At 38.3% G+C, this 24,675-nt stretch overlaps 1 protein-coding gene across 1 annotated transcript in view; it reads right to left on the reverse strand.

Annotated features, from left to right (window-relative positions):
• The window catches only part of LOC145468106 (uncharacterized), a 36,252-nt gene extending 17,597 nt beyond the window's left edge, over window positions 1–18,655 (reverse strand). The window contains exons 1-5 of the mRNA XM_081451793.1: window positions 18,459–18,655; window positions 14,401–14,742; window positions 12,870–13,001; window positions 10,165–10,395; window positions 9,262–9,435 (exon numbers count right to left, since the gene is read on the reverse strand). Coding sequence (XP_081307919.1) covers window positions 9,262–9,435; window positions 10,165–10,395; window positions 12,870–13,001; window positions 14,401–14,742; window positions 18,459–18,528 — 949 coding nt within the window. The 5' untranslated portion in view covers window positions 18,529–18,655. The remainder of the gene's footprint in view (window positions 1–9,261; window positions 9,436–10,164; window positions 10,396–12,869; window positions 13,002–14,400; window positions 14,743–18,458) is intronic.
• Window positions 18,656–24,675: the final 6,020 nt, after the last annotated feature.

Below are 24,675 nucleotides of genomic sequence, written 5' to 3' on the forward strand. Positions count from 1 at the left end.
GCTACTTTCGAAAACGTTATTCCGATTTTTTTAGAATTTAGTGTTCGAAAAATTTTCAAAAAACGAAAATACAGCTTTTTGCCTCATTAAAAAAACAAAAAATATCTGGGAAATTGACGAAGTTCTCGGTATTCGCATTGAAACACTTTACAAAACTAGAACACGGGGTAAAATTAGCGTAAGAGCTTTACCTTTCTTCTATCTAACAATAGGAAGTTTTAAATTTTTCAGGCATTTGGAAGGATTCCGTCGACCATCGAAGAATTGCCTTTTCAAGCCCCTATGAAAACGGCAAAAATTGCGTAGTTTTACAGGCTTAAAACGCATCTTGGTATGTCCGATATGGAACTAAAACAAGTACTGTGCAAAAGAGTGTCGTTTCTACTATAATAATATGGAAAAAAATTCTGGGCAATTAAGGTTCACACAGGTAAAATGCAAAAGTTCGCGACAGTCTCTTCTCAAATTTGCATAATACGGTATGTTTAAAGAACTCCATATCGTTGAGTTTTGTTCCATTTGTGGGCCTTGCTTTGTGGGAAATATACAAAACGAGAGTTGATCCATGTCGTTATTAGACCATCGTTTTTGATATTTCAAGCAAGGTACACAAAACTGCAGAAAAAGCCCAAAATATAAGTTCAAAGTCACATAGACTAAACACGCTACATGTATTGCGTGACTGGTGTCACGTAATATATATTTTCAGTTAGCTCCAATTGGGATTACTAACTAGATTATTGAGGTTTAGACACTTGCTTATAATAGAAACATATCAGGGTTTGTCTTTCCCGTTTATATACACTCGATTAGCCTGCAAATATTCGAAAGGAGACTAGTCTTTTCAAGTAAATTTTAGCATGTGTCTCGATTTTGATCTTGATGGAAAACGAATTAATTAGATGCACTAAACGAAACGAAGAGGTTTTATTAACGTGATCCAGCTAGACCAAGGAAGCAGGTTTTCTTGAAAAATAGAGTAAGACTGTTTGAAAACTATCCCGCGAGCTGACCTCGGTCGGAATTCGGCTTAGCCCAAACGTCGTGCTTCTGTCGTGCCGACCTCAAATAAATTTGTCCCGGCAGTGGCAATGACAAGACAACAGCGATGATTCCAAACGTCGCATTTAATCAGTTGCGCAGAAGATCGGAAGACCCTTGCTTTGCTGAAGGCCATTTTAAATGCTACGAATATTAGCAACGGCAGCTGATGCAGCAGGCTATGAATTCTGTTCGACACGGTAAGAGCACGCCGAAGCCAAGTCGCGCTCCACGGCATGCAAACTTTAGTCACCCCCCCCCGGGGGGGGAGTGGGGGGGGGGGAGGGGGAAAGACTCATATAAAAATAACGGGGTGCTTGTCGTACATTTTAGGGATTAATCCTCAAAAGGTCCACCGCGAGAGGTTTTGCGGTACCGTTCAGGGGATTGAACCAAATTATGACAGGGGATAATGCGTTATGTAAACGGTTGTCAGTTTAACCATCGATCTTCCCTCTTTCTTTATCATTTGGAAGCTATTAAGGCTAAGTAATTGAAGACACTAACAACGACAAAAAAAAAAAAAAAAAAAAACGTCGTCAGAAATATATCGAGTAGTCATTCTATAAAGAGACTTTTCAATTTTCATCAGTTATGCAAATAAGTTCACCTAACCTCAAAAACGTTTGGGTTTGCTGGCGCGAATTCTTACTGCCCAGATTGTTTGTTTCAAATACTGATTGAAGAAGACCAAAAGTTCCGTCAAAGTATTTATTTCGACTCGATATTGGGCAAACTAAGACGCGTTTTAAGCCCGTAAAACTACGCAATTTTTGCCGTTGCCATAGGGGCTTGAATTCTTCGACAGTCGACGGAACCCCTCAAAATTTAACTTAATGTAAAGCTTTCATGTATGCTTAGTTTATCCGGTGTTCTAGTCTTGTAAATTGGTTTCAATGCGAACACCAAGAACTTCGACTCAAGCGCGGAAGTAGCACGACATTTGAAACCATGCATGCACTTAGTTCGGCCGGCTAAATTGAAGTCGGCATGACTACTTATAGCACGGCAGGCCTAATGCCTTTCGGCACGGCAGTAGCACGACTTCGCTTTGAACGGCGTGCTCTTGCCTTTCACGTGCCGAATTAAGCCCCCCCCCCCCCCCCCTCCCCCACTTTTTGCTACGATGACATTTTACTTTGTTTTAGTATGAGGAACACATGAAGAAATAGGACTAGGCCGAATTCCAACCGAGGTCAGATCGCAGGATAGTTTTCAAACAATCTAACTCTATTTTTCAAGAAAACCTGCTTCCTTGGTCTAGCTGGATCGCGTTAATAAAACCTCTTCGTTTCATTTAGTGCATTTATTAAATTCGCTTTCCATCAAGATCAAAATCGAGACATATGGTTAAAAAATACTTTAAAGACTAGCCTCCTTTCGAATATTTGCAGACTAATAGAGTGTGTATAGTCGGGAAAGACAAAGCCCTATATGTCTCTATTATAAGCAAATGTCTAAAACTCAATAATCTAGGAATTCCAATTAATTGGAGCTAACTGAAAATATATATTACGTGACGACAGTCACGTAGTATATGTAGCATGTTGAACTTATATTTTGGGCTTTTTCTATAGTTTTATGTACCTTGCGTGAAATAATGAAACGATGTAATAACGACATGGATCAACTCTCGTTTTGTATATTTCCCACAAAGCAAGGCCCATAAATGGAACAAAAACAGACTAGAGTGCTCAACAATAGAGTTCTTTGAACATACCGCATTATGCAAATTTGAGAAGAGACTGTCGCGAACTTTTGCATTTTACCTGTGTGAACCTTAATTGCCCAGAATTTTTTTTCCATATTATTATAGTAGAAACAACTCTCTTTTGCACAGTACTTGTTTTAGTTCCATATCGGACATACCAAGATGCGTTTTAAGCCCGTAAAACTACGCAATTTTTGCCGTTTTCATAGGGGCTTGAAAAGGCAATTCTTCGACGGTCGACGAAACCCTTCAGAATGCTTGAAAACTTTAAAACTTTTTATTGTTAGATAGAAGAAAGGTAAAGCTCTTATGCTAAGTTTACCCCGTGTTCTAGTTTTGTAAAGTGTTTCAATGCGAATACCGAGAACTTCGTCAATTTTCCAGATATTTTTTGTATATTTAATGAGGCAAAAAGCTGTATTTTCGTTTTTTTGCGAATTTCTCGAATACTTTAAATTCTAAGAAAATCGGAATAACATTTTCGAAAGTAGCTGCCTAAAAGCGTTCTTTAGGCAAAGTTTCAGGATTTTCGATTTTTCGAACCTGGCCAGCCATTCTCGATATTTCCGGTCAGTGACTCTTAATTACATTACATGCATACATTTTTGTATTTGTTGTTCAGCGTCAGTATAATACTGGAAATATTACTAGAAGACAGTGTGTGTGGTCTTACGTCAATAAAGATGATTATCTACTGTACATGGCAGAAATTGTATACTCAGTGTAAGGTAACTTTGTTCCAAGCTTAGAACGACAGATACGGGCAGGGGAATATTTCTCAGGATATAGATGACAAGCAGAAGCTGTCCCCTAGAGAATACTTACAATGTTGGTAGAACGCTTAGCTTAATGTTAGTGAGAAACACGCTTTTGAGTTACCTTTGCTGACAAAAAAAATCGTCATTTACAATATACGCGTTATTTTATGTTATTTTCTCGATTCTGGAGAATCGTCGGAAAGCAATTACGCGTTTTATGAATTTATGATACACAGAAATGTACAATAGCATGGTGATTGCAGACAAAAGAAAATTATAATGAAGGCGATAAACAACATGAGTGAAAATAAGGGCAAGATTTTCCTGAGTTGGGGCTAAAAATTAGCGGTCTAAAAAACGTTTCCATGAATTTGAAACTGAAGGATTACGTTGAATTAATATTAATAGACATCATTGTGGGGCAAATTTTAAAAAAATATATATCATCGGGTGTTGTTTAATTCCCGCCTAATCAATAACTGTAAGGTCAATTTTTGATACTTCCATTCCAGCGGTTATTCAAACCAGTCCTCCTGAAAATCAAACGGAGCGATTTCTTTGGGATATTATAACCCGAGGTAAATAGATGTTACAAGATTCATTTAAGACCAAATACTATTTAGTCAATTCTTGTGGCCAAACTTTGCAATAATATATTAAAACAGCTTTGTCTTTGCTCTGTTTGGACACCTTGAAACGTAACCCGCAATCTTCTCAAAAACGCTCTGACCCTTGATTTTTTTTTTGATTTTGCCACCGTTTAGACAACTATGTCAAGTCATAGATCGGGAAGTCGTAGACCAAAATTATCTCCTATAATAGGTTATCCGGTCTCAAGTAAAATGGAGTATGACGTCATAACGTTGCCATGTATCTTAGATCTTGGTAAAACGTATGTCATTGAAAACTCTCATATTTCCCTGGTGGTGCTCTAGTCGCTCAAAGTTGAACAGTATCTTTACTCAAAAATCCGATCGAGCCACCTTTAAATGCCTTCGCTATTTTTTTTTTTTTTTTTTTCTTACTTGAGGAGGCTGGCAACAGTTTCCAACACTTTTCTAACAGCTATACTTTGAAGGATGAATGCTACCATTGTTTAACAAGGTATGCTACAATAATGGTATCATACATATATCCAATCACTGGTAAACAAGTTGCCGTCAACCCTTTTACATGACAGGTTACCACAGTACAATACGACCTGCTAAAAACACACTTAATTTAGCTTTAAGCGCTTATGACTCAAAAACGAGCGTGGTGACCCCCTATTTTATTATCGAATTGCGACGGATAAGCATGATAAGATGCAACTTTTGCAAAGTTAAACCAAAAAAAAATTCTGTAGAGTGTGTTCAGGGCCACCTTAAATTTTCGTAAATTTAAGGTAGCTCTAATCCCACTCCACATTTTTAAACTTCATGTTACCATGTTCATTACAATTCGAAACTAAAAAGGGCCGTCAATAAAACCAGGAACATGGAACATTCCGGAACATTCCGGAACATCGAATAATTAGCATAATTAAGCGAAAAATATGTAAAATTAAATTTTTGAAACTAACATAAACAAAAATAAACTGGTATCAGCTTGAAATATGAAAAGATATTATTAGGGATAGGGGAGTCGGTAGCAGAGGGGTAGGAAGCGTTGGGTATTCATTCAACTGACCGCAATGAGTGCAGGCTCCTCTCCTCTTTCCCGCCAATTGCGTCACGTCGCTTTTCAGCACTCTGTTTTTTTAACACAAACATGGACGATTCTGACGACGAATGCCAGGTAATTCATTGCGTCTCCTTTTTTGATCCCTGATTTCTTCACCATCTGAGGTGTTTGTCTAAGCATCATACAGTTGCTTGTTAAGTCAGTATTCATAGTTTTGTCCCTATTCCATCTTCATGTTGCTGTTTATCATCCCCAGTTTTCGCGCCGCTCCGCTAGGAACGCCTGGCACTATGACCCACTAAGTGCAGACTCGGCCTTTCCGGAAGCCCGAGTAACAAGCAAGTTGTTATTAATAAACTAGTGGTAATCAAAGATTTATAGAGCAGCGCGTTCACGCGCGGTTTTCGCATATCTGGTTTACTTTGGTGGTGTTCGAATGGCTCGATAGAAAACTATGTTTGATCGAATGTCAGATAACGATCTGCACGTGAAGTTGAACTAGCGATGAATAGATTATAGCCTGCGGTAAAAGTATTTTTAATTAATTAAGTATTAACTTGTACTGGACAAACATTTTCCAGGAGATGCATCTGAACTGTTGACGACACTAAGAATTGAATTTCAGATCGCCAACACTTGTTACAAATATTTCTAGAGACAATAAAGTTTTGACCAGCGACCCCGCAAGACAGCGGGCGCGTCGCCAATTTTTTTTAAATTTTGTGTTTGTATTTGTTTACACTGTCATCAGAGGTCGAACAGTCCGAACTAGTTTAGACAAGAAACTCGATGCCGAAGAGTTTCTATTTCTATCTCATAGAGAAACTATTCCTTCATAAGAAATCGTGTATACGCATATCTTTGTATTGACGTAATGAATTGAATAAATGAATCCCACTCGTGTACCCATACTTTTAGGTCTGATTAATGAGTTCGAACGCTACCACCTTAATTTTCTGTGAAGAACGAAATCTGGGAATAAAGGACAGTCACGTGATTAAACTGACGATGAACAGCTGGAAGGAATGGTTTAGTTTTCTTAGTTGCTAGCCTTCACTCATTGCAGTCACTTTCAGTTTTCTTTCAGTTTTCCTTTTTTTTTATGTTTTTGTTTTGTTTCTATTTTCCGAGCTGATACCAGTTTATTTTTGTTTGATTTAATTTTTCAAAATTCTATTGTACATATTTTTCGCGTAATTATGATACTTATACGATGTTACGAGATGTTCCGGAATGTTCCGGGATGTTCCGGAATGTTCCATGTTCCTCGTTTTATCGAAGCCCATTAAAAAGTGAGAGTCACCGAGCTCGTTTTTGAGTTATAAGCGCTTAAAAATAAAATTAATGATACTTTTGGCAGATCATAATGTTGTTACGGTGACCTATCTTGTCACACAATTGACAGAAACATGTTTACCAATGATTGGGCAGTTTGTTTGATGCCATGATTTTGGCATCATCGTATATAGAGTGGTTAAATAGTGCTGAAACCTGTTTCGAGCCACCTTAAACGGCACCAGGCGATGAGGATTAAACTTTTATTTTTGTCAGGTCACGTGGTAACCAGTCTCTTTTTTTGGCCTTGACCGTGCACAAAACACAATAGTTGTTTACTCCATACTGAGGAACTAACCAAAAAAACCGTTTTGGTTGCGTAATTCATGCACACACGGTATGAGCGCGAAACAAAAGATTGTGCACGGTCGGGGACTTTCCAACAGAAATCTTGGCATCTTTTTTTGCTCCTTTGATGTTTGCCGGGCTTCATAACCAGTCCCCTCTATTAACTATGACGTAAGGTATAAAAGCCTTCAGACGATCTTACCATTTCAAGGCTAAATTGAGGTAGCAAATTACTCCCAGTGTTTCGTCAACCATGTATTCCACTAGTTTTCTTAAAGATTTTTCTCGATGCTGATTTATTATCTGATATTTCGTTGCGTGCGCTGTCAACCGCCAAAGGTATGATAGGGCCGCAAAAAAGCCTACGGCCCTACTAGATATGCGTACGGCAAAAGTCGACGCGAGTTAATGACAAAAACAATTTTGTCGCTGCAAAATTTTGTTCTATTCAAAATGAGTGATGAAAGTGAACATTTTGAGAGCTAATTTTACTATCCAGGCGAACTGTCCGACGCAGAACTACTTCAGTCGCCAGCTTACACCGAAAGCACAGAGACAAAGTCGACACTCACAAATAAAGAAGTTCACAGCTTTCTTAGAAGCCAACGACAACAGGCGGCCAAGAAAACAACTTTTCCGGATGAACTGTCCGATAATTAACCTTTGGAATAAGCAGACGGTCTTGAGGCGAAACTTCTTTCAGTGGGAAGCATCAAAGAATTAATCGTGGGTCAAACTGTCCGGCAATCACAAGAGAAATCACAAACATACCTTGCGTACAGCTGGATAAATTGCTCTGCATTTTCTACATCAGTATTGTTTGAAGAGACAAAACTGAGTACGAACACACCGTACAGTTCATCCAGGTAATCAAATTCCCTGGAATTTCTACTACACAGCAAAGCCAGCAAAGTCAGCAAACCCAGGCACTGGGCCAAGAAAGGTGTCATTAATATTCAGTTGCTGGTTCTCCCTTGTTCAAGAGAATACAAGAGGTCGACAAATAGCCTGAAACGACGCTGACATTTTCTTGAGTCTTCAGATGAAGATCTGTGAGCAATTTCAGTGAAGCGTGAAGGGAACGTTTGCCACTCGCTAATAAGTTTTTGATGGTTCTGACATATTTTTGACAGCTTTATGTCACTTGCTTTCTGTTGGCTTTTTACCATGAATTGGAATTGTGGACTTACATTGAAAAACAAAAATAAGAAAACGAGTCATGTTTTTCGATCAATTGTGAGTTTCTTGTTCGACGCGAAGAAATAAATAAGTTTTTTTTTTTTTTTCTTTTTCTGTAGTTGTTCCGCGCGCGGCCGTCTGATGTTATGTAATCGCTACTTAGGTTCAAACATAATTTTCAACACTGAGTGGTCATATGACAAAATGCTTATTGACTGAGTAAGGTCGGGCTGGACGGGAAAATGTTTGGCCCTCGGCCAGGACGTACGGACCACGCTGCGCTCGGTCCGTACGTCCCGACCTGGAGCCAAATATTCGTACGTCCTGACCTCAAGCCAAATATTTTCCCGTCTGGCCCTTCCACTCAGTCACTAACTACATGTTATTCAAAATAAACATATGCTTAAAATGCTCGCAGCCTGGTACCTATTTTCAATTACAGTGACTGATCTTAGAGACCTAGACACTATTTTACTGGAGATTAGACCCCCAGGCAAATATTTCAGGATCAATTTTGAGGATAATGATCGCGACGTGAAAGGTAAAAGAATTCTGTCAGGCGATTAATGAGCTCAAGTGCCTTATCTTCAAGACGCTCTAAATTCTTTTGTTGTTGTTTTATTTTATCCAAGCTAGATTTGCGATAAAAATTTAGCTTAAAGGATACTTTTAATCAGAAAAATAGTTTTGGCAGGTAAAAGTGTAATTTTGAAGTCGAGATTTGCTCCAGTTTTGAGGCAAAATACGTAAGACCGTCTCGACAAAAAGTAAAAATCCAAACAACTTCAAAGATACAGTTTAGAAATTAGTTAGTAAAAGGCTTCTTCCTGACAAAGTTTGAGAAAATCGAATTTTCTATCTCACATAGGTATAGGTGACCGTTAGAGAAATCTGCTGTCAAGTATTCTCGATAAACTATAAGGTGAACAACTTAAAGTCAGTCCAGCCCTAGAATAACAAGACTAAGGCGGTAGGTACAAAATAGTAAACATTGATGATCATGAACCACAAATACTAAAACTATACGAATTATTGAGCTTCATAACACTTAATAATTAATCATTGTTCTTTAAAATCGCCGGGAATTACAAATTAGTCTGCCTAAACATGTTAATTTGAGACTTTGTGAGTCGGCATAGTGAAAGTTTTGAAATCCAAGATGGTGCCCAAGAACAAAAATTAAAGCTCAGGCAAACTAGAGTAAAGACTTTGACATACGAAGGTAATAAGCAAACACGAAGATATTAATCGATAAATGAAAACAGACACAAGAACGCAACTCAATACCTGGACACTCTGAGGCGCAGCAGATAGCTCCATTGTAGACATAACAAACAGGTCTAATCATTGCTGGGCAGACACCTTGTTTCTCATGGGCTCCAGGAAAGTAAAAATCACATCCTGCAGATTTCCATGTTTGGCCCTTGTAGTAAATACCGTCGTCTATGGTAAATTCGACGCCTAGTTACAAATGAAAGTCATAATTAGTTTAATTTTAACTTGGTTAACCCACAAGAAACATACATTACCAATAAAGGGAGTTACTAGGTGAGTATCTGTCCCCTCTATGGTATGAATGCGAACGAATCAATCCGATTGTGATTATAATTGAAATTTCATACGAAAAACAGAAAAAACAAAAACAACTTTGTAAGCATTAAATTACGACCAGAGTCAAATGCATTTGATGCCAGAATTACACGTACAATTTAAAGCAGATCACAAAGCAAAACTACGCCAACGAATATTTACCACTATAATAAGCGAAACTGAATTTTTTGTGTAGTTATAATTTATGTCCATAGGATTTAGAGTTACACTTCCTTTCAGATGTCTGTGGCTCTGACCCTAGCCTCGTCTAGGATAAAAAGCCTCTTTTTGATTTAGACAAAAAACACTCTGCTCCTCCTCAAGAAGTCAGTGCTAAGTGCCAAATTAATAAGTCTATTTTGAGTTGTTTTATTCTTTTTGTTTTGTTTGTTTGTTTATATTGTTTGTTTGTTTGTTTGTTTTTCACAACCATTTGTGTGACATAGGATTTTGTGTTTACGCCATGGTTAATTTTGATTCTAGTGCGCTATCCTCAAGAACCAATATATTGTAAGTCAGTTGTGCTATTATTATATCATGGACTTTGCAGTCCATTCCAAAGTAATATTATTAGTCAATGTAAGGACGGTGACTTGTTACCTTCACAATGATCTCTTTTTTCTCTCACAAACTTGGCAACGTTGCATTGTGGTTGCGCACAATTCTCATTATGCACATAAAGACCATAGTAATAGCTAGGGAAGTTAATGGTCAAGTTTCTGCGGCATGTCAGAAAGCCGGCTTTACAATGGCAATCCATACAGTAAGAAAGTTGCAAACCATTTTCATCTTTTGTTAGAAATAAACTTCCCTCCTCGTCCTTGCAAACGGCTAAAATAGCAAACGGATAAAATAAGATTATAAAGTTCCCCAGATGTAACAGTTCACATACTGATCAACTGTAGATTTGACTTGGCATTTTATTACCATTTGGTTTCGTGCTGCTCAACTTGTGTGCTGCACTCATCAGATAAAATTGTCAAATGCGAAGTTACATCGTCACACTGATTTGAAATACACATGCGACCATTGAAAATATGATAGCTACAACGAGTGAGCGCCTTTACACAACAAGAGAAAGTTGGAAATTGTAAATAAACTACGATACTATTGCGTGACAAGGGAGCTTTAAAGTTTTTTTTTTTTGTCAGGAGGATTATTGTTTGCTTGTCTACATGAAGTTATTATTGGGCATAGGTTACAAAGTGGGGTTATATGAGGCACCTTGCTTTAAAATTTTCCAAGTGACTTTGAACTTTGACTTATTGTCTTACAAATTCCAGATTGTTAGCTTTGCTCGGTGCTAAACTTTTCGTTTGAATAAGAGAATGACGTTTCATGGTTTAAGTATCTGGTTTTAAAATAATTTTTCGTTAGTCCAACGTAAGACGGTTTGGGAGGGGTTTTTGTCTTCAGTTGTGACGGTCGCTTGCTAGATGATCGATTCGTTGAGGCAATTTCTATTCAAAGGACACTAAGCTGGTTTTCTGCAGTTGCATGTTTTAAGCGGCACAATCTTTTTTGCGTCAAATGGATTTCTTACGGCCGTCGATGTTTTGTTTCAGGTTGGACATGCAGCTGTAGCTGATCTTAACTGTACGGTTCAAGATCTTATGTAACACAGGCTCTTTAAGGGATTCTTCGCCAAAGATCTTGAAAAAGGCTGTTCCGATGTTGGTGGCTACATTTTTACTGTAAAGAGATTATGCCAAATTATTTCCTTTTTTCGGTTCTTTCTTTCAGGGCATGCGGTTTGGTTGGCAATTGAGGTGAAAAGGTAAGATGATGAGTGTATGCGCAGTTGTTTAGGGCTTTCTGGTAGATTGGCGCATCATACAAATTCTCAGACAGTCGTTTATTAATAGATCGAGGGATGTTGTTGATAATACGCAGCGGGTGCTTAGATTTCTTGTTGACATAGAGCCGAATGTTAATACGCTTGTTATGACCTGTGTTCAACATTGGGGAGGTAAAGAGCCGGACATCAAGGAAGTTTACGACTTTTTTGTTGGCTTCAATCGTGATTTTAAGGTCATGCTAGCCAAAGATGTTGCAGAAATCTTTCTTAATTTGCTTTGCTTGTCGGGGCGATGCCTGAGTTATACCAAGGCCGTCGTCGTTGTACAAGCCCAAGTTTTAGCCACGTTTCTCCTTAATGCGGTGCGGGAGGTAGGCGCCAACGAGCTCACATGACTCTGCGCCGTCAAAGCTGCCCATGGTTACATCGAAATGAGATCAGTCGATGTTTTCCTTCCCCGTGGCTCACTCGTGTTGTAGAGAATTAAGAGACTTGATCGCATTGAGAATGACGTACTGCTCCTCATCGCCAGTAATGTTAACGTAGCTGGAAGCGAATTGTAGGTCCTTTAGGGTTATGAAGGCTTCTCGTTTAGCGGTGGTGTTAACCCGGTCATCTAGATCGAGTTTTTTAAGCAATTTGTTTGGCTTCAAGCTCGATAGAACTCTTAGTGTTCACGATAGAACCGGTTCCCCCGATATAGGTGATTTTACGACCAATCTTTGGTTCAGTAACAAGCTTAAATTCTCGCCACCTACATTTGAACGCTAACTCGTATCCAGAGCGGGAGAGGACCTGCGCAGACTTTAACACCGTGGTATCTTTTTTTCAATATCGAAGAGAATATTTGCAGACTATTTTTTGACATCATCTGACATTTATTCCGGAACCATGTTGTGTAACATCCGTTCATTATCGGAGCTTCATGTTTCCATTGGAAGTGTATTTTGATTATTATTTTTTTTTTGGTCTTGTCTCATTCTGAGACAGTTTGTTTTCTTTGCACTAAAAAAGAATTTTTTTATCGTAGAACTCCAAATTTTTGTTTTAAGGTAAGTAACATACAAATCCAAAGTTCCAAACCCAACTACTGTTACAGTTTAGCAATTACCAGTTTGTCAGTCATAACTATGACGACACCAGCGAAAGACAAATCAAATGGCTAGAGAGAGAGAGAGAGAGAGAGAGAGAGAGGCTGATTTCAACCAAAGCACGATAGCATTTGAACAAGGAGTTACCCGTTAAGATACATGTAATTGACAGCAGAGTAAAACTGAACTGTTAGTTACGGTCTTTTATACTGCATGTTGTACTCAAAGCCGACCATGAACCCCACATTGGCCGAGCTCGGTTTGAAGAGATCCGAGAAGTCATTCATTTATTTTAATACGTAAAATAAATCTCGTTTTAATTTCAGACCTTACATGTTGAGAACGAAGTAAATGTTGATTGAGTATTATTTAGTGTAGCAGAAAATGAAAATAGTGCAAAAACTGATGAAACATACCATCTTCGCAGCCGTTTTCATCTGATTCATCCGGGCATTCAGCGATCCCGTTACATCGGTGAATGTCCCGGATATACAATCCCCCACCTGCACACTCGGTCATTTTTCCGTTTTCGGAAAGTTCAAGGTAGACTGAAATAAGAAAAAAAAAGGCAAAGTGATTCTCAAAGTATAGTACACCTGAATTTTATAGCACGCGCGATTTGATATTTGAAAAAAAAAATGCCTTAAAGCTAGCTGAACTAGAAAATTACTTAGCTGGAAAGGTAGAATTCAACGACTTAATGTACGAGATGATCTTATTGTTTCTTGGTGTAGAATTTATGATGTTAAATGTTTTTATGTTAAAATATACACCTAATTGAAGAAATGTTGGCAAGAAAAAAAGTATGAACAATAAACGATACGACGCAGTGGTTTTCAGGGAAACTCGCGGGCTAATACCAATTTGCATTTTTACGGACCGCGGACAAGCATTGAAGCGGTTTACGAGATTAGCATGCATGCTTACATGTAAGGCGTACTCTGAAGACTTGCATTTATGTGCTGCTGCCTGACGTTATTACTACCTTGGCTATGATATTGGGGAACCTGCAGGTTCGCTTAAAATTTCGAAGTAAATAGGGAACTAAATATGTACGCACGGATGAAGTAAAGTAACAGCTATTATGTCCGGAGTTGCTTTTCACCGTAAATAAACAGTACAGTCAGTCGCAGGCCAGATCTCTTCTTTATAGCTCGAGCTCAGTAACTGTTGCAAACTTGGACATATCTCGAAGCTCTAAACGTTCAAATTTTCTTTTGTTTTCTACCTTAGCTACCTCAAGTAAGGCATGGTAGTTTCTATGTTTTTCTAAATCACCATTTCGGGCAGCTGAACTGTGATGTCACGAGAAAAAAATATTGAATATTTATGATCTTGTACATGCTTTTCAGTCTACCCATCATACTATAAAGTCGTATCATTTACGGACAAGGTTTTCCTCAGGCTTTCACAGCTGCTTAAGGTGTGTATATAACTGAGATGATCTTTCATGTCTTTAAGCCCTTGTCCGCAGGTCCAATAAATATTATTTCATATCTATATACTTACATACCGTATACAACCTTGTTGCTTGAATTTTATGGTAAAGCAATTTTAAATTTCCACACCTTATGTGTGGTCAAGTTCCCCGGCTGACTTATGACCATGAGCCAAGTGGAATTGAAATTGTTATAAACGTATGTTATACGATAGGTGATGGGCCACTTTTGATGTGTTACTATTTCACATGGCTCCCAGGCTCACAGGACAAATTTCGATGTTTCAAGTTGGAGTTTTCCTTGCATCCAAAACTCTTTTGGGAGTTGAGAGGCAAAAGTATAATTAAAAACAAAACTGCAATTTTGTCCCGGAAGTATCGGAGCCATGTTAGAATATTGATCTATACTGAACTTGCCCTTTTTGAACCATGTGACCAGACTGAACCTTGACGGCTCGACAGTGACCGAGAACAGGACATAACATAATGTGTTTAGAGTGTCTACCCACCTTTGCAAGTACTGTAGGGCTCTTGTGTTCTCAATGGAACTGCACATTGTTCACAGGTGGGTAACAGCTCAACACTATACAATCCATAAGTGACGTTGACGTCATATCTAGTACACTCTATAGTGCCGTTGACGCACTCACAAGCCACACAGGAACTGTTCATCCACGCCTCCCTATTCTTTCTCAAGTTTCCGCTGATATCCATGCACACAGACTCATTTAGTTTCTGGCACAGGACTGAACTGTGCTCAGTACAAGTACAGTTAGTTGTAGGGTCTTTGAGCCACTTATCACCTGGTTGTCTTTGGTTTAGCTGGTGATCAATGCACGGCAGAGGAACAGCTGAAATGAGAAATGTTAAAATACCAACATTCAATTAGTATATCATCAGCACTGAGAGGATCAGGTTGCCAAATTTTATGAAATAAAATCAATGTCAGATAATATTGAAGACTTTTGGTAAAGTTTGTTTCTTTTTTATATTTATTTATTAAGCAAAGTGCCTAATCCAACTTGAAATACAAATGGAAACGTTTCAGGAATATAGCTTTCTTATTTTGGGCGCTAAATTTTGAGCCACAAATGTCAGGACAAGGTTCATTCTATGCGAGCCGGAGGGCAGAAGACTCAAACATGTGAAAGCAGTGCGAACAAAAGTTTCCTGAAAAGAACGAACGAGAGAGCCCCTGGGAATTCTCTTTTAACCGACCAGTTCCATAACCCGTTCGAAGTGTTCTCTATTCCCATTAGTGGTGATAAATACTATAAGAAAAAAAAACAACAACAACTTACAAATGCATTTTTCCTGAACCTTTCAAGCGACGCTATCATGGAATATCAATTTTTTAGACTGAGAGAAAGACATTCACTATAATAGACTATGCCTATTCGTATTCTCGGTATTGGACTGGAACTAGCTTGCAACTGAGGCTAATGAGGGAAGTCTTTTCAAATGTTAGTGACATAAATTTTAATGACATTCCCTCGCATGAGCCTCCATTGTAAACTAGGTCCAGTCCATATTTTACAATATCTAATTCCTCGCGCGCTGATTGGCTCATTTTTATCATCAATAAGAGTACAGACGGATAATATTTCAATTTATGCAAGCTTTCAACAGTTGAACTTTCAGCTGTCGAAAAATATCAACTTTTTAACTAATGGTATTTTATTGACTTTTTAAAGTAGCCATTCAAAAAGCGAGGCGCGGAAGGCTCGGTGGCCTCATGGTTAGTGCGCTCGTTTCCGGATCGAACGGTCCGGGTTCGAGCCCTGGCCGGGGACATTGTGTTGTGTTCTTGGGCAAGACACTTCACTTTCACAGTGCCTCTCTCCACGCAGGTGTATAAACGAGTACCGGCGAACTTAATGCTGGGGGTAACCCTGCGATGGACTAGCATCCCATCCAGGGGGGATAGAAATACTCCTTTTCGCTTCATGCTATAGAAACTGGAATAAGCTCCGGCCTGGTGGGCCACTTGGCTCGTATGCAGACTTTACCTACCTTTACCAATCAAAAAGCGAGAAAAGCTATTGACAAGTTCCCGTCATTTTGAATAAAATTCACTTATCTTTGTTTACGGCAAGTTTACGGCGTCTTTCCCTGATTTATTCCCGGCATTTGACCATTCTGGGGTCTTGTTATTGTCAAAAACAAATTGATGTCAGTTTTGTATGCGTCTGTAAATGTAATTTTTGCAATTCGTTTACCCACGGAGCACCAATGAGTTCACAGAATTCGTTCAGAAATGTCCGTGCATTCAAGAATCGAATTGGAATTTGAAAAATGTTGGTTTTTGAGGAGAGGGGAAAACCGGAGTACCCGGAGAAAAACCTCACGGAGCAGAGAATAGAACCAATAACAAACTCAACCCACATATGACGCCGGGTCCGTGAATTGAACCCGGGACACATTGGTGGGAGGCGAGCGCTCTCACCACTACGCCATCCCTGCTTTCAAAGTGCGGCACCGAATTTTCTGTAAGAGAAGAAACTTTTAGGAGTTTTCACTTTTTTGGAGATTTTGTCCATGCGCAGCTTAACTTTCCAAAGAGACGAATCACTGTGCTTCAACAACTACAGTTATTTAATGATCAACAAAACCTGGAGTCTACAATGTTCATTTGAAATAAATTAAGTGTCTATAAAAAAGTTATTGCCATAACCACCTAAAAGCTATAACAATACTAAGATATTTTTCAACGCATTTTTCAACGTATTGCTGAAACTGAAATGTACTGAAAGCAATTAAAAGTTTGTGATAAAAACAAACAAACAAACAAACAAACAAACAAACCAACAAAAGAAAGCTATTTAGGATGGGCGTTTGCCACAAATATCTGTGACTGAATGCTTGCTTGCAATGCTCAGACAACAGAGAGTGCTGCTCAAGCTTTTCAAGTTGAGTTTGGAAAATAGCAGCGGAGCTCAATTCTCGCTTTTCATAAACAAATAAAGGAACTTCTGTTTTGTGGAATTATGGGCTGATCACGTTTTAATGAAAAGGTCTCGTACTATGAGGCCGAAAACAGATTGCAATGAAATGGCCGACTAATAGGAGACGCGAGGTCTACACGTATGTTGAATTAACTAAAATAATGAACTTATTTTTGGGTACAGTTTTTTTTTTTCAAAACGGTTCTCGTTGCTGCAGATTTACATGAGGTTAGGTTTTAATCTTTGCCAAGTTTTTACAAAACAATTCGCATTTAATTCTTTTTTTTTTTTTTTTTACGTTTTTCTGATACGTTCACGAATGTTTCTGTAAGTTCGTAGAAACACAGAAACGTTTTTCTTTTCCTTTTAAAATATATACTGAAAAGCAGGTGGCAGTAACCCACTGGGCGATCTTGAAGTTAAGATAATTTATACTTTATTGTTTCATATCCCATTCATCGGGAAAAAAATTACAAGAAAATGACGAAAAATCATTCGCTTATTTCGATTTTCAAAACATGACTTCACTTTAATTGGCCCATCACAATATCAACAGCTTTTCCTCGAGTTCTGTGTTTCTAACAACAACGATCAGATGAATGACAGAAAAGAGTTCCGTTCCCTGCGCAGATTTGCCTGCACTGCAGGTGCACCTGGTTTTAGACAAACGGTAGCAACTTCCTCTAACATGTAAGTTTCGAACCTCGAGCCAAAAAACGCAGTGTTGATTATTCTTCTCTCGCTAGGAAACCGACTGTTTTAATGAAAAGCATTTGCCATATAAACATGTATCACAGAGCAAAGCTATGCTCACACCACAAGATGGGAAAATCGAAGCACTCTGTATTTAGTAAACATCGCCGATGCACTTACGAGTCTCATACATGACGTTGCATTCAAATACGATAATTTGCAAAAGAAACTTTGCAAGTCGCATGTGACTGTTATTTGAATTCCAAGAAGGTCTCTATTGCAATTGTTTTAAAATCCTAATTCAACATTGTTTAGTAGACTCAGGATCGGGCGGTTGTCTAAGGATTAACGGTAGGTACGTCCAGTTAACTGTGTGTTGCGTTAGACACCTTCCTTTATGGAAGAGAAAAATGCTCAGTATCAAACTTTTATCAAGTAAACATGGTCTCCTCAAACGGTCGTCATTATGTCTTTATATGCTAAAGGAAAGTTAGTTTAAGATTTGTTTCACTTCCTCGTTTTAGATGCTGACAGTGCATCATTTTTTTAGAAAGAATTGGTTATGAACGCAAATGCGTATAGTATTTTATCACATCACCACCAATCTACGGCTAATAAGAGATCATCAGCGACTGTCTCGTCTCCCGATTCAAACGGAAGACTTCAAGCTAACCCTTGATCTCGACGATATCACTTGATTTACAAATTTGGAGAGAATATCATGACATTATCAGTCTATGCCACGCTTGATTTTCTTCATTCTCGTCACACGTCAATCCCTTGACAAGATTAATAACGTACGGAGAGTTATGGCATTGACTCCGTAAGACATGACATTTGACAACCATCTTTAGCCAGACCGAAGAAAAATTAGATTAAGATAGTATGATAATGACAATGCAAGTAAGGAGGAAATTTTTCAAACTCACCCTGCACCCGAGTTGAACACGGGATTGTTGAAATCCATGACGCGATAACAAAAAGCAAGGAGAAACTCATTTTTAACCTACGACGGATGTCTTCACTTAATAAGTCTCAGATACATGTCAATATAGTATTGAATAACTATCAGTGACCGATATCTGTTCGAATTAAGCTCCAACAAAAGCTGACAGCGACTTGTGAAAGATGGCATAATGTGGCTCACAGTTAAAACAAGGCTCAGACAACAGACGTAAACCAATCAGGTTACGTCTTTGTGTGACAGATGACTCAGTACACATAAACTTTCCGTGCTGATTGTGCATTTTTAATGAGAAATGAAACACGGTTATTGAGTTTTTTTCTCCCAGGTTGGTTGTATCAACGCATTTGAAGGAGAACTATTCTAGTAAAAGTTTCAAGTTTGTTTGTTTATTTGTTTATTTTTTTTTTCGAAATAAACGGCAAAAAGGCACTTTTTGCAGTTAAATCTTCAATCAAAGAGAAAAACAAATTTCTAAAATTCCTGATTTCCTTAAATCCCATCAGATACCGTTGGCCGATCAAACGGCTGATTAGTTTTGCGTGAACCAATAGCAGCAGACGTTCGAACAGCTGAATAGTATTATTTTTCCGAACGGGTAACATTAGACGTTTGAACCAAAGTAGGTTCTTTCAAACGGATAACATCAGCCGTTCGAACAGCTGCATTTTTTCTTCGAACGGATAACCTCAACCGTTCGAACGGATGACTATTTGTTTCGAACGGATGACCATTTTCTTCGAACTGATAGCCTTAGCTGTTCGAAGGGATGAAGACTTTTTTCGAACGTATGACCTCATCCATTCGAACGGATGAAGATTTTTTTCGAACGCATATAAGCAGCAGTTCGAACGACTAGACATTTCTCTGAACGGATAACCCAATCCGTTCGAACGGCATCCAAACGATCACGAACGGATGACAAACGGATGGCAAACGGCGAGCGAACGGTTTTTAGCCGTTCTAACGCATACTCGTAGTGTACGTTTTCGCGTAAAAGGTCACAATTATTGTTTTGGCTGTGAACATGGTGAATTTTTGAATTTCTTTAGTTTTTTGGGCCCCTTTTCACTAAACATCTTCTCCAGAAAACCTCTCTTGGGTGAGATGGGCTGTGATGCCGAACAGGAGATCAACAAAGTTTACCGATTAATACGTTTGTATAAGAAAATAGGTGCTGGAAGGCTTATGACCACAAAATATGTATGTGGCCAGTCGAGGACTATGAAACTTGGAATGTCTCTTTTGTTTTAAAACATTTTTTTGCTCGCAACCCTTTTGCTTTATCTGTTATTGTGTCTCCCAGGATGGACCAGGCATTGCTGCTAACCACCTGGAGATTTTGCCCATGCGTGGCTTAACTTTCCAAAGAGGCGAATCACTGTGGTTCAACAACTACAATTATTTTTTTATCAACAAAACCTGGAGTCTACAATGTTCATTTGAACTAAATTAAGTGTTGAAAAATTTATTGCGAGAACGACCTAAAAGCCATTACAATACTAAGATATTTTTCAACACATTTTTCAAGGTATTGCTGAAACTGAAATGTACCGAAAGCAGTTAAAAGTTTGTGATAAAAACAAACAAGCAAACAAACAAACAAACAAACAAAAGAAAGCTATTTAGGATGGGCGTTCACCACAAATATCTGTGACTGAATGCTTGCTAGCAATGTTCAGACAACAGAGAGTGCTGCTCAAGCTTTTCAAGTTGAGTTTGTAAAATAGCAGCGGAGCTCAATTTTCGCTTCTCAATAACAAATAAAGGAACTTCTGCTTTGTGGAATTAAGGGCTGATCACGTTTTAATTTAATGAAAAGGTTTCGTACTATGAGACCGAAAATAGATTGCCATGGAAATGGCTAATTAATAAGAGACGCGAAGTCTACACGTATGTTGAATTAACTAAAATCTTGAACTTATTTTTGGGTACAGTTTTTTTTTTTTTCAAAACGTTTCTGGTTCCTGCAGATTTAAGTGAGGTTGGGTTTTAATCTTGGCAAGCTTTTTACAAAACAATTCGCATTTAATTCTTTTTTTTTGTCGTTTTTTTTTTTACTTTTTTCTGATACGTTCATGAATGTTTCTGTAAGTTCATAGAAACAGAGAAACGCTTTTCTTTTTCTTTTAAAATATATAAAAGCAGCTGACAGTAACCCACTGGGCGATCTTGAAGTTAAGATAATTTATACGGAAATGTTTTATATTCCTTTCATCGGGAAAAAACTACAAGAAAACGACGAAAAATCATTCGTTTATTTTGATTTTCAAAACATGAATTTTCTTTACTTGGTCCATCACAATGTCAACAGCTTTTCCTCAAGTTCTGTGCTTCTAACGGGTTATACAAAGAAGCCTTCAACATATACGAGCACAAAAAAAACAAAACAAAACAAAAACAAAGGCTCAAATGAATAATAGAAAAGAGTTCCGCTCCCCGCGCGGATTTGCCTGCATTGCAGGTGCACCTGGTTTTAGACAAACGGTAGCAACTTCCTCTAACATGTAAGTTTCAAACCTCAAGCCAAAAAACGCAGTGTTGATTATTCTTCTCTCGCTAGGAAACCGACTGTTTTAATGAAAAGCTTTTGCCATTTGTATATACAGGTATCAGAGAGCAAAGCTATGCTCACACCACAAGATGGGAAAATCGAAGCACTTTGTATTAAGTAAACATGGCCGATGCACTTACGAGTGTTATGCATGATGTTGCATTCAAATACGATAATTTGCAAAAGAAACTTTGCAAGTCGCATGTGACTGTCATTTGAATTCCAAGAAGGTCTTTATTGTAATTGTTTTAAGAAAATCCTAATTCTACGTTGTTTAGTAGAGTCAAAAGGATCGAGCGGTTGTCTAAGGATTTACGGTACGCACGTCCAGTTAACTGTTTTTACGTTAGACTCCTTCCTTTATGGAAGAGAAAAATACTCAGCATCAAACTTTTATCAAGTAAACATGGTCTCCTCAAACTGCCGTCATTATGTCTTTATATGTTAAAGGAAAGTTAGTTTAAGATTTGTTTCACTTCCTCGTTTTAGATGCTGACAGTGCATCATTTTTTTTAGAAAGAATTGCTTATGAACGCAAACGCGTATAGTATTTTATCACATCATCGCCAATCTACGGCTAATAAGAGATCATCAGCGACTCTTTTGTCTCCCGATTCAAATGGAAGACTTCAAACTAACCCTTGATCTCGACGATATCACTTGATTTACAAATTTGGAGAGAATATCATGACATTATCAGTCTACGCGACGCTTAAGCTTGATTTTCTTCATTCTCGTCACACGCCAATCCCTTGACAAGATTAATAACGTACGGAGAGTTATGGCATTGACTCCGTAAGACACGACATTTCACAACCATCTTTAGCCAGACCGAAGAAAAATTAGATTAAGATAGTATGATAATGACAATGCAAGTAAGGAGGAAATTTTTCAGACTCACCCTGCACCCGAGTTGAACACGGGATTATTGAAATCCATGACGCGAGAACGAAAAGCAAAGAAAAACTCATTCTTAACCAGCGACGGATGTCTTCACTTAATAAGTCTTTGATACATGTCAATATACTATTGAATAACTATCAGTGACCGATGTCTGTTCGAATTAAGCTCCAACAAAAGCTGACAGCGACTTGTGAAAGATGGCATGATGTGGCTCACAGTTAAAACAACGCTCAAATAACAGACGCAAACCAATCATGTTACGTCTTTGTGTGACAGATGACACAGTACATATAAACTCTCCGTCCTTATTGTGCATTTTTAATGAGAAAATGAAACACGGTTATTTAGTTTTTTCACCCAGGTTGGTTGTATCAACGCATTTGAAGAAGAACTATTCTAGTGAAAGTCTCAATTTTTTTGTTTGTTTGTTTGTTTTTTTATTTTTTTCGAAATAAACGACATAGCTAAGCTAATTTACTGTCCTCAAGTGATATTACAAGGGTTTTCTGCAGTTAAATCTTCAATCAAAGAGAAAAATAAATCTCTAAAATTCCAGTTTTCCTTGAATCCCATAAAATACCTTTGGCCGATCTAACGGCTGATTAGTTTTGAGTGAATGGATAGGAGCAGACGTTAGAACAGCTGAATAGCATTTTTTTTCCAGAACGGGTAACATTAGCCGTTCGAACCACCGCAGTTTCTTTTAAACGGTTAACATCAGCAGGTCGAACGGCTGCATTTTTTTTTTTCGAAAGGAAAACCTCAGCCGTTCGAACGGATGATTATTTGTTTCGAACGGATGACCATTTTTTTTCGAACTGATAGCCTTAGCTGTTGAAACTGATGAATATTTTTTTTCGAACAGACAACCTCAGCCGTTCGAATGGAAGAAGATTTTTTCGAACGGATAACCTCAGCCTTTCGAACGGATGAAGATTTTTTTCGAATGGATAGCAGCAGCCGTTTTGAACGACTAGCAATTTCTCTGAACGGATGACCCAATCCGTTCGAACGGCATCCCGCATCGATCACGAAAGGATGACAAACGGATGGGAAAAGGGAAGCGAACAGCTTTTAGCCTCCTAACGGATACTCTTAGTGTAGGTTTTCGCGTGAGAGGTCACAATTATTGTTTTGCCTGCCAACATGCTGAATTTTTTGATTTCTTCGGGTTTTGGGGGGCCCTTTTCCCTAAACATCCCCCCGAGAAAACCTCTCTTGGGTGAGGCGGGCTGAGATGCCGAACAGACGATCAACAAAGTTTACCAATTAATAGGTTTGTATAAGAAAATAGGTGCTGGAAGGCTTACGGCCACAACATATGTATGTGGCCAGTAGAGGACAATAAAACTTGGAATGTCTCTTTTGTTTTACAAGTTTTTATTTTGCTCGCAACCCTTGCGTATTATCTGTCCTTGTGTCTCCCAGGATGGACCAGGCATTACTGTTAAGTTTCCACAAGCACCGAAGATGAAGCAAGCACTTTTATAGTAAAAAATAACGTTGCAAACATGATCTAAAATGAACCTGCTACACGTACTCCTTACTATTGTAAACGATAAAACGATAAACTTTAACAGGTGCATCCCCTCAGATTGAAATGAACTGAAAGCAATTAAAAGTTTGTGATAAAAAACAACAACAAACAAACGAACAAAAGAAAGCTATTTAGGATGGGCGTTCACCACAAATGTCTGTGACTGAACGCTTGCTAGCAATGTTCAGACAACAGAGGATGCTGCTCAAGCTTTTCACTGAAGTTCAGTTTGAAAAATAGCAGCGGAAATCACTTCTCGCTGCTCAGAAACAAATGAAGGAACTTCTGTTTTGTGGAATTATGGGCTGGTCACGTTTTAATTTAATGAAAAGGTCTCGTACTATGAGACCGAAAATAGATTGCCATGGAAATGGCTAATTAACAGGAGACGTGAGGTCTACACGTATGTTCAATTAAAATTGGGTACAGTCAAAACGTTTCTGGTTGCTGCAGATTTACATGAGGTTGGGTTTTAATCTTTGGCAAGTTTTTTTACAAAACAGTTCGCATTTAACTCGGTTTTTTAGGTTTTTCTGATACGTTTACGAATGTTTCTCTAACTTCGTAGAAACGCAGAAACGTTTTTATTTTCCTTTTAAAAATATATAAAAGCAGGTGACAGTAACCCGCTATGCGATCTTGAATTCAAGATAATTTATACTTAAATGTTTTATATTCCTTTCATCGGGCAAAAAAACTACAAAAAAATGACGAAAAATCAATCGTTTATTTCGATATTCAAAACATGAATTCTCTTTACTTGGGCCATAAAAATGTCAACAGCTTTTGCTCGAGTTCTGTGCTTCTAACGGGTTATACAAAGAAGCCTTTAAAAAATACGAGCACATACACACACAAAAAAAACAACGATCAAATAAATAATAGAAAAGAGCTCCGTTCCCTGCGCAAATTTGCCTGCATTGCAGGTGCACCTCGTTTTAGACAAACGGTAGCAACAAGATGGGAAAATCGAAGCACTTTGTATTAAGTAAACCTGGCCGCGGCACCTACGAGTCTCATACATGATGTTGCATTCAAATACGATAATTTGCAAACGAAACTTTGCAAGTCGCATGTGACTGTTATTTGAATTCGAAGAAGGTCTCTATTGTAATTGTTTAAGAAAATCATAATTCTACGCTGTTTAGTAGACTCAGGATCGCGCGGTTGTCTAAAGATTTACGGTAG

The sequence above is a fragment of the Orbicella franksi genome, chromosome 2 (assembly GCF_964199315.1).
Source record: "Orbicella franksi chromosome 2, jaOrbFran1.1, whole genome shotgun sequence".
Taxonomy (NCBI): domain Eukaryota; kingdom Metazoa; phylum Cnidaria; class Anthozoa; order Scleractinia; family Merulinidae; genus Orbicella; species Orbicella franksi.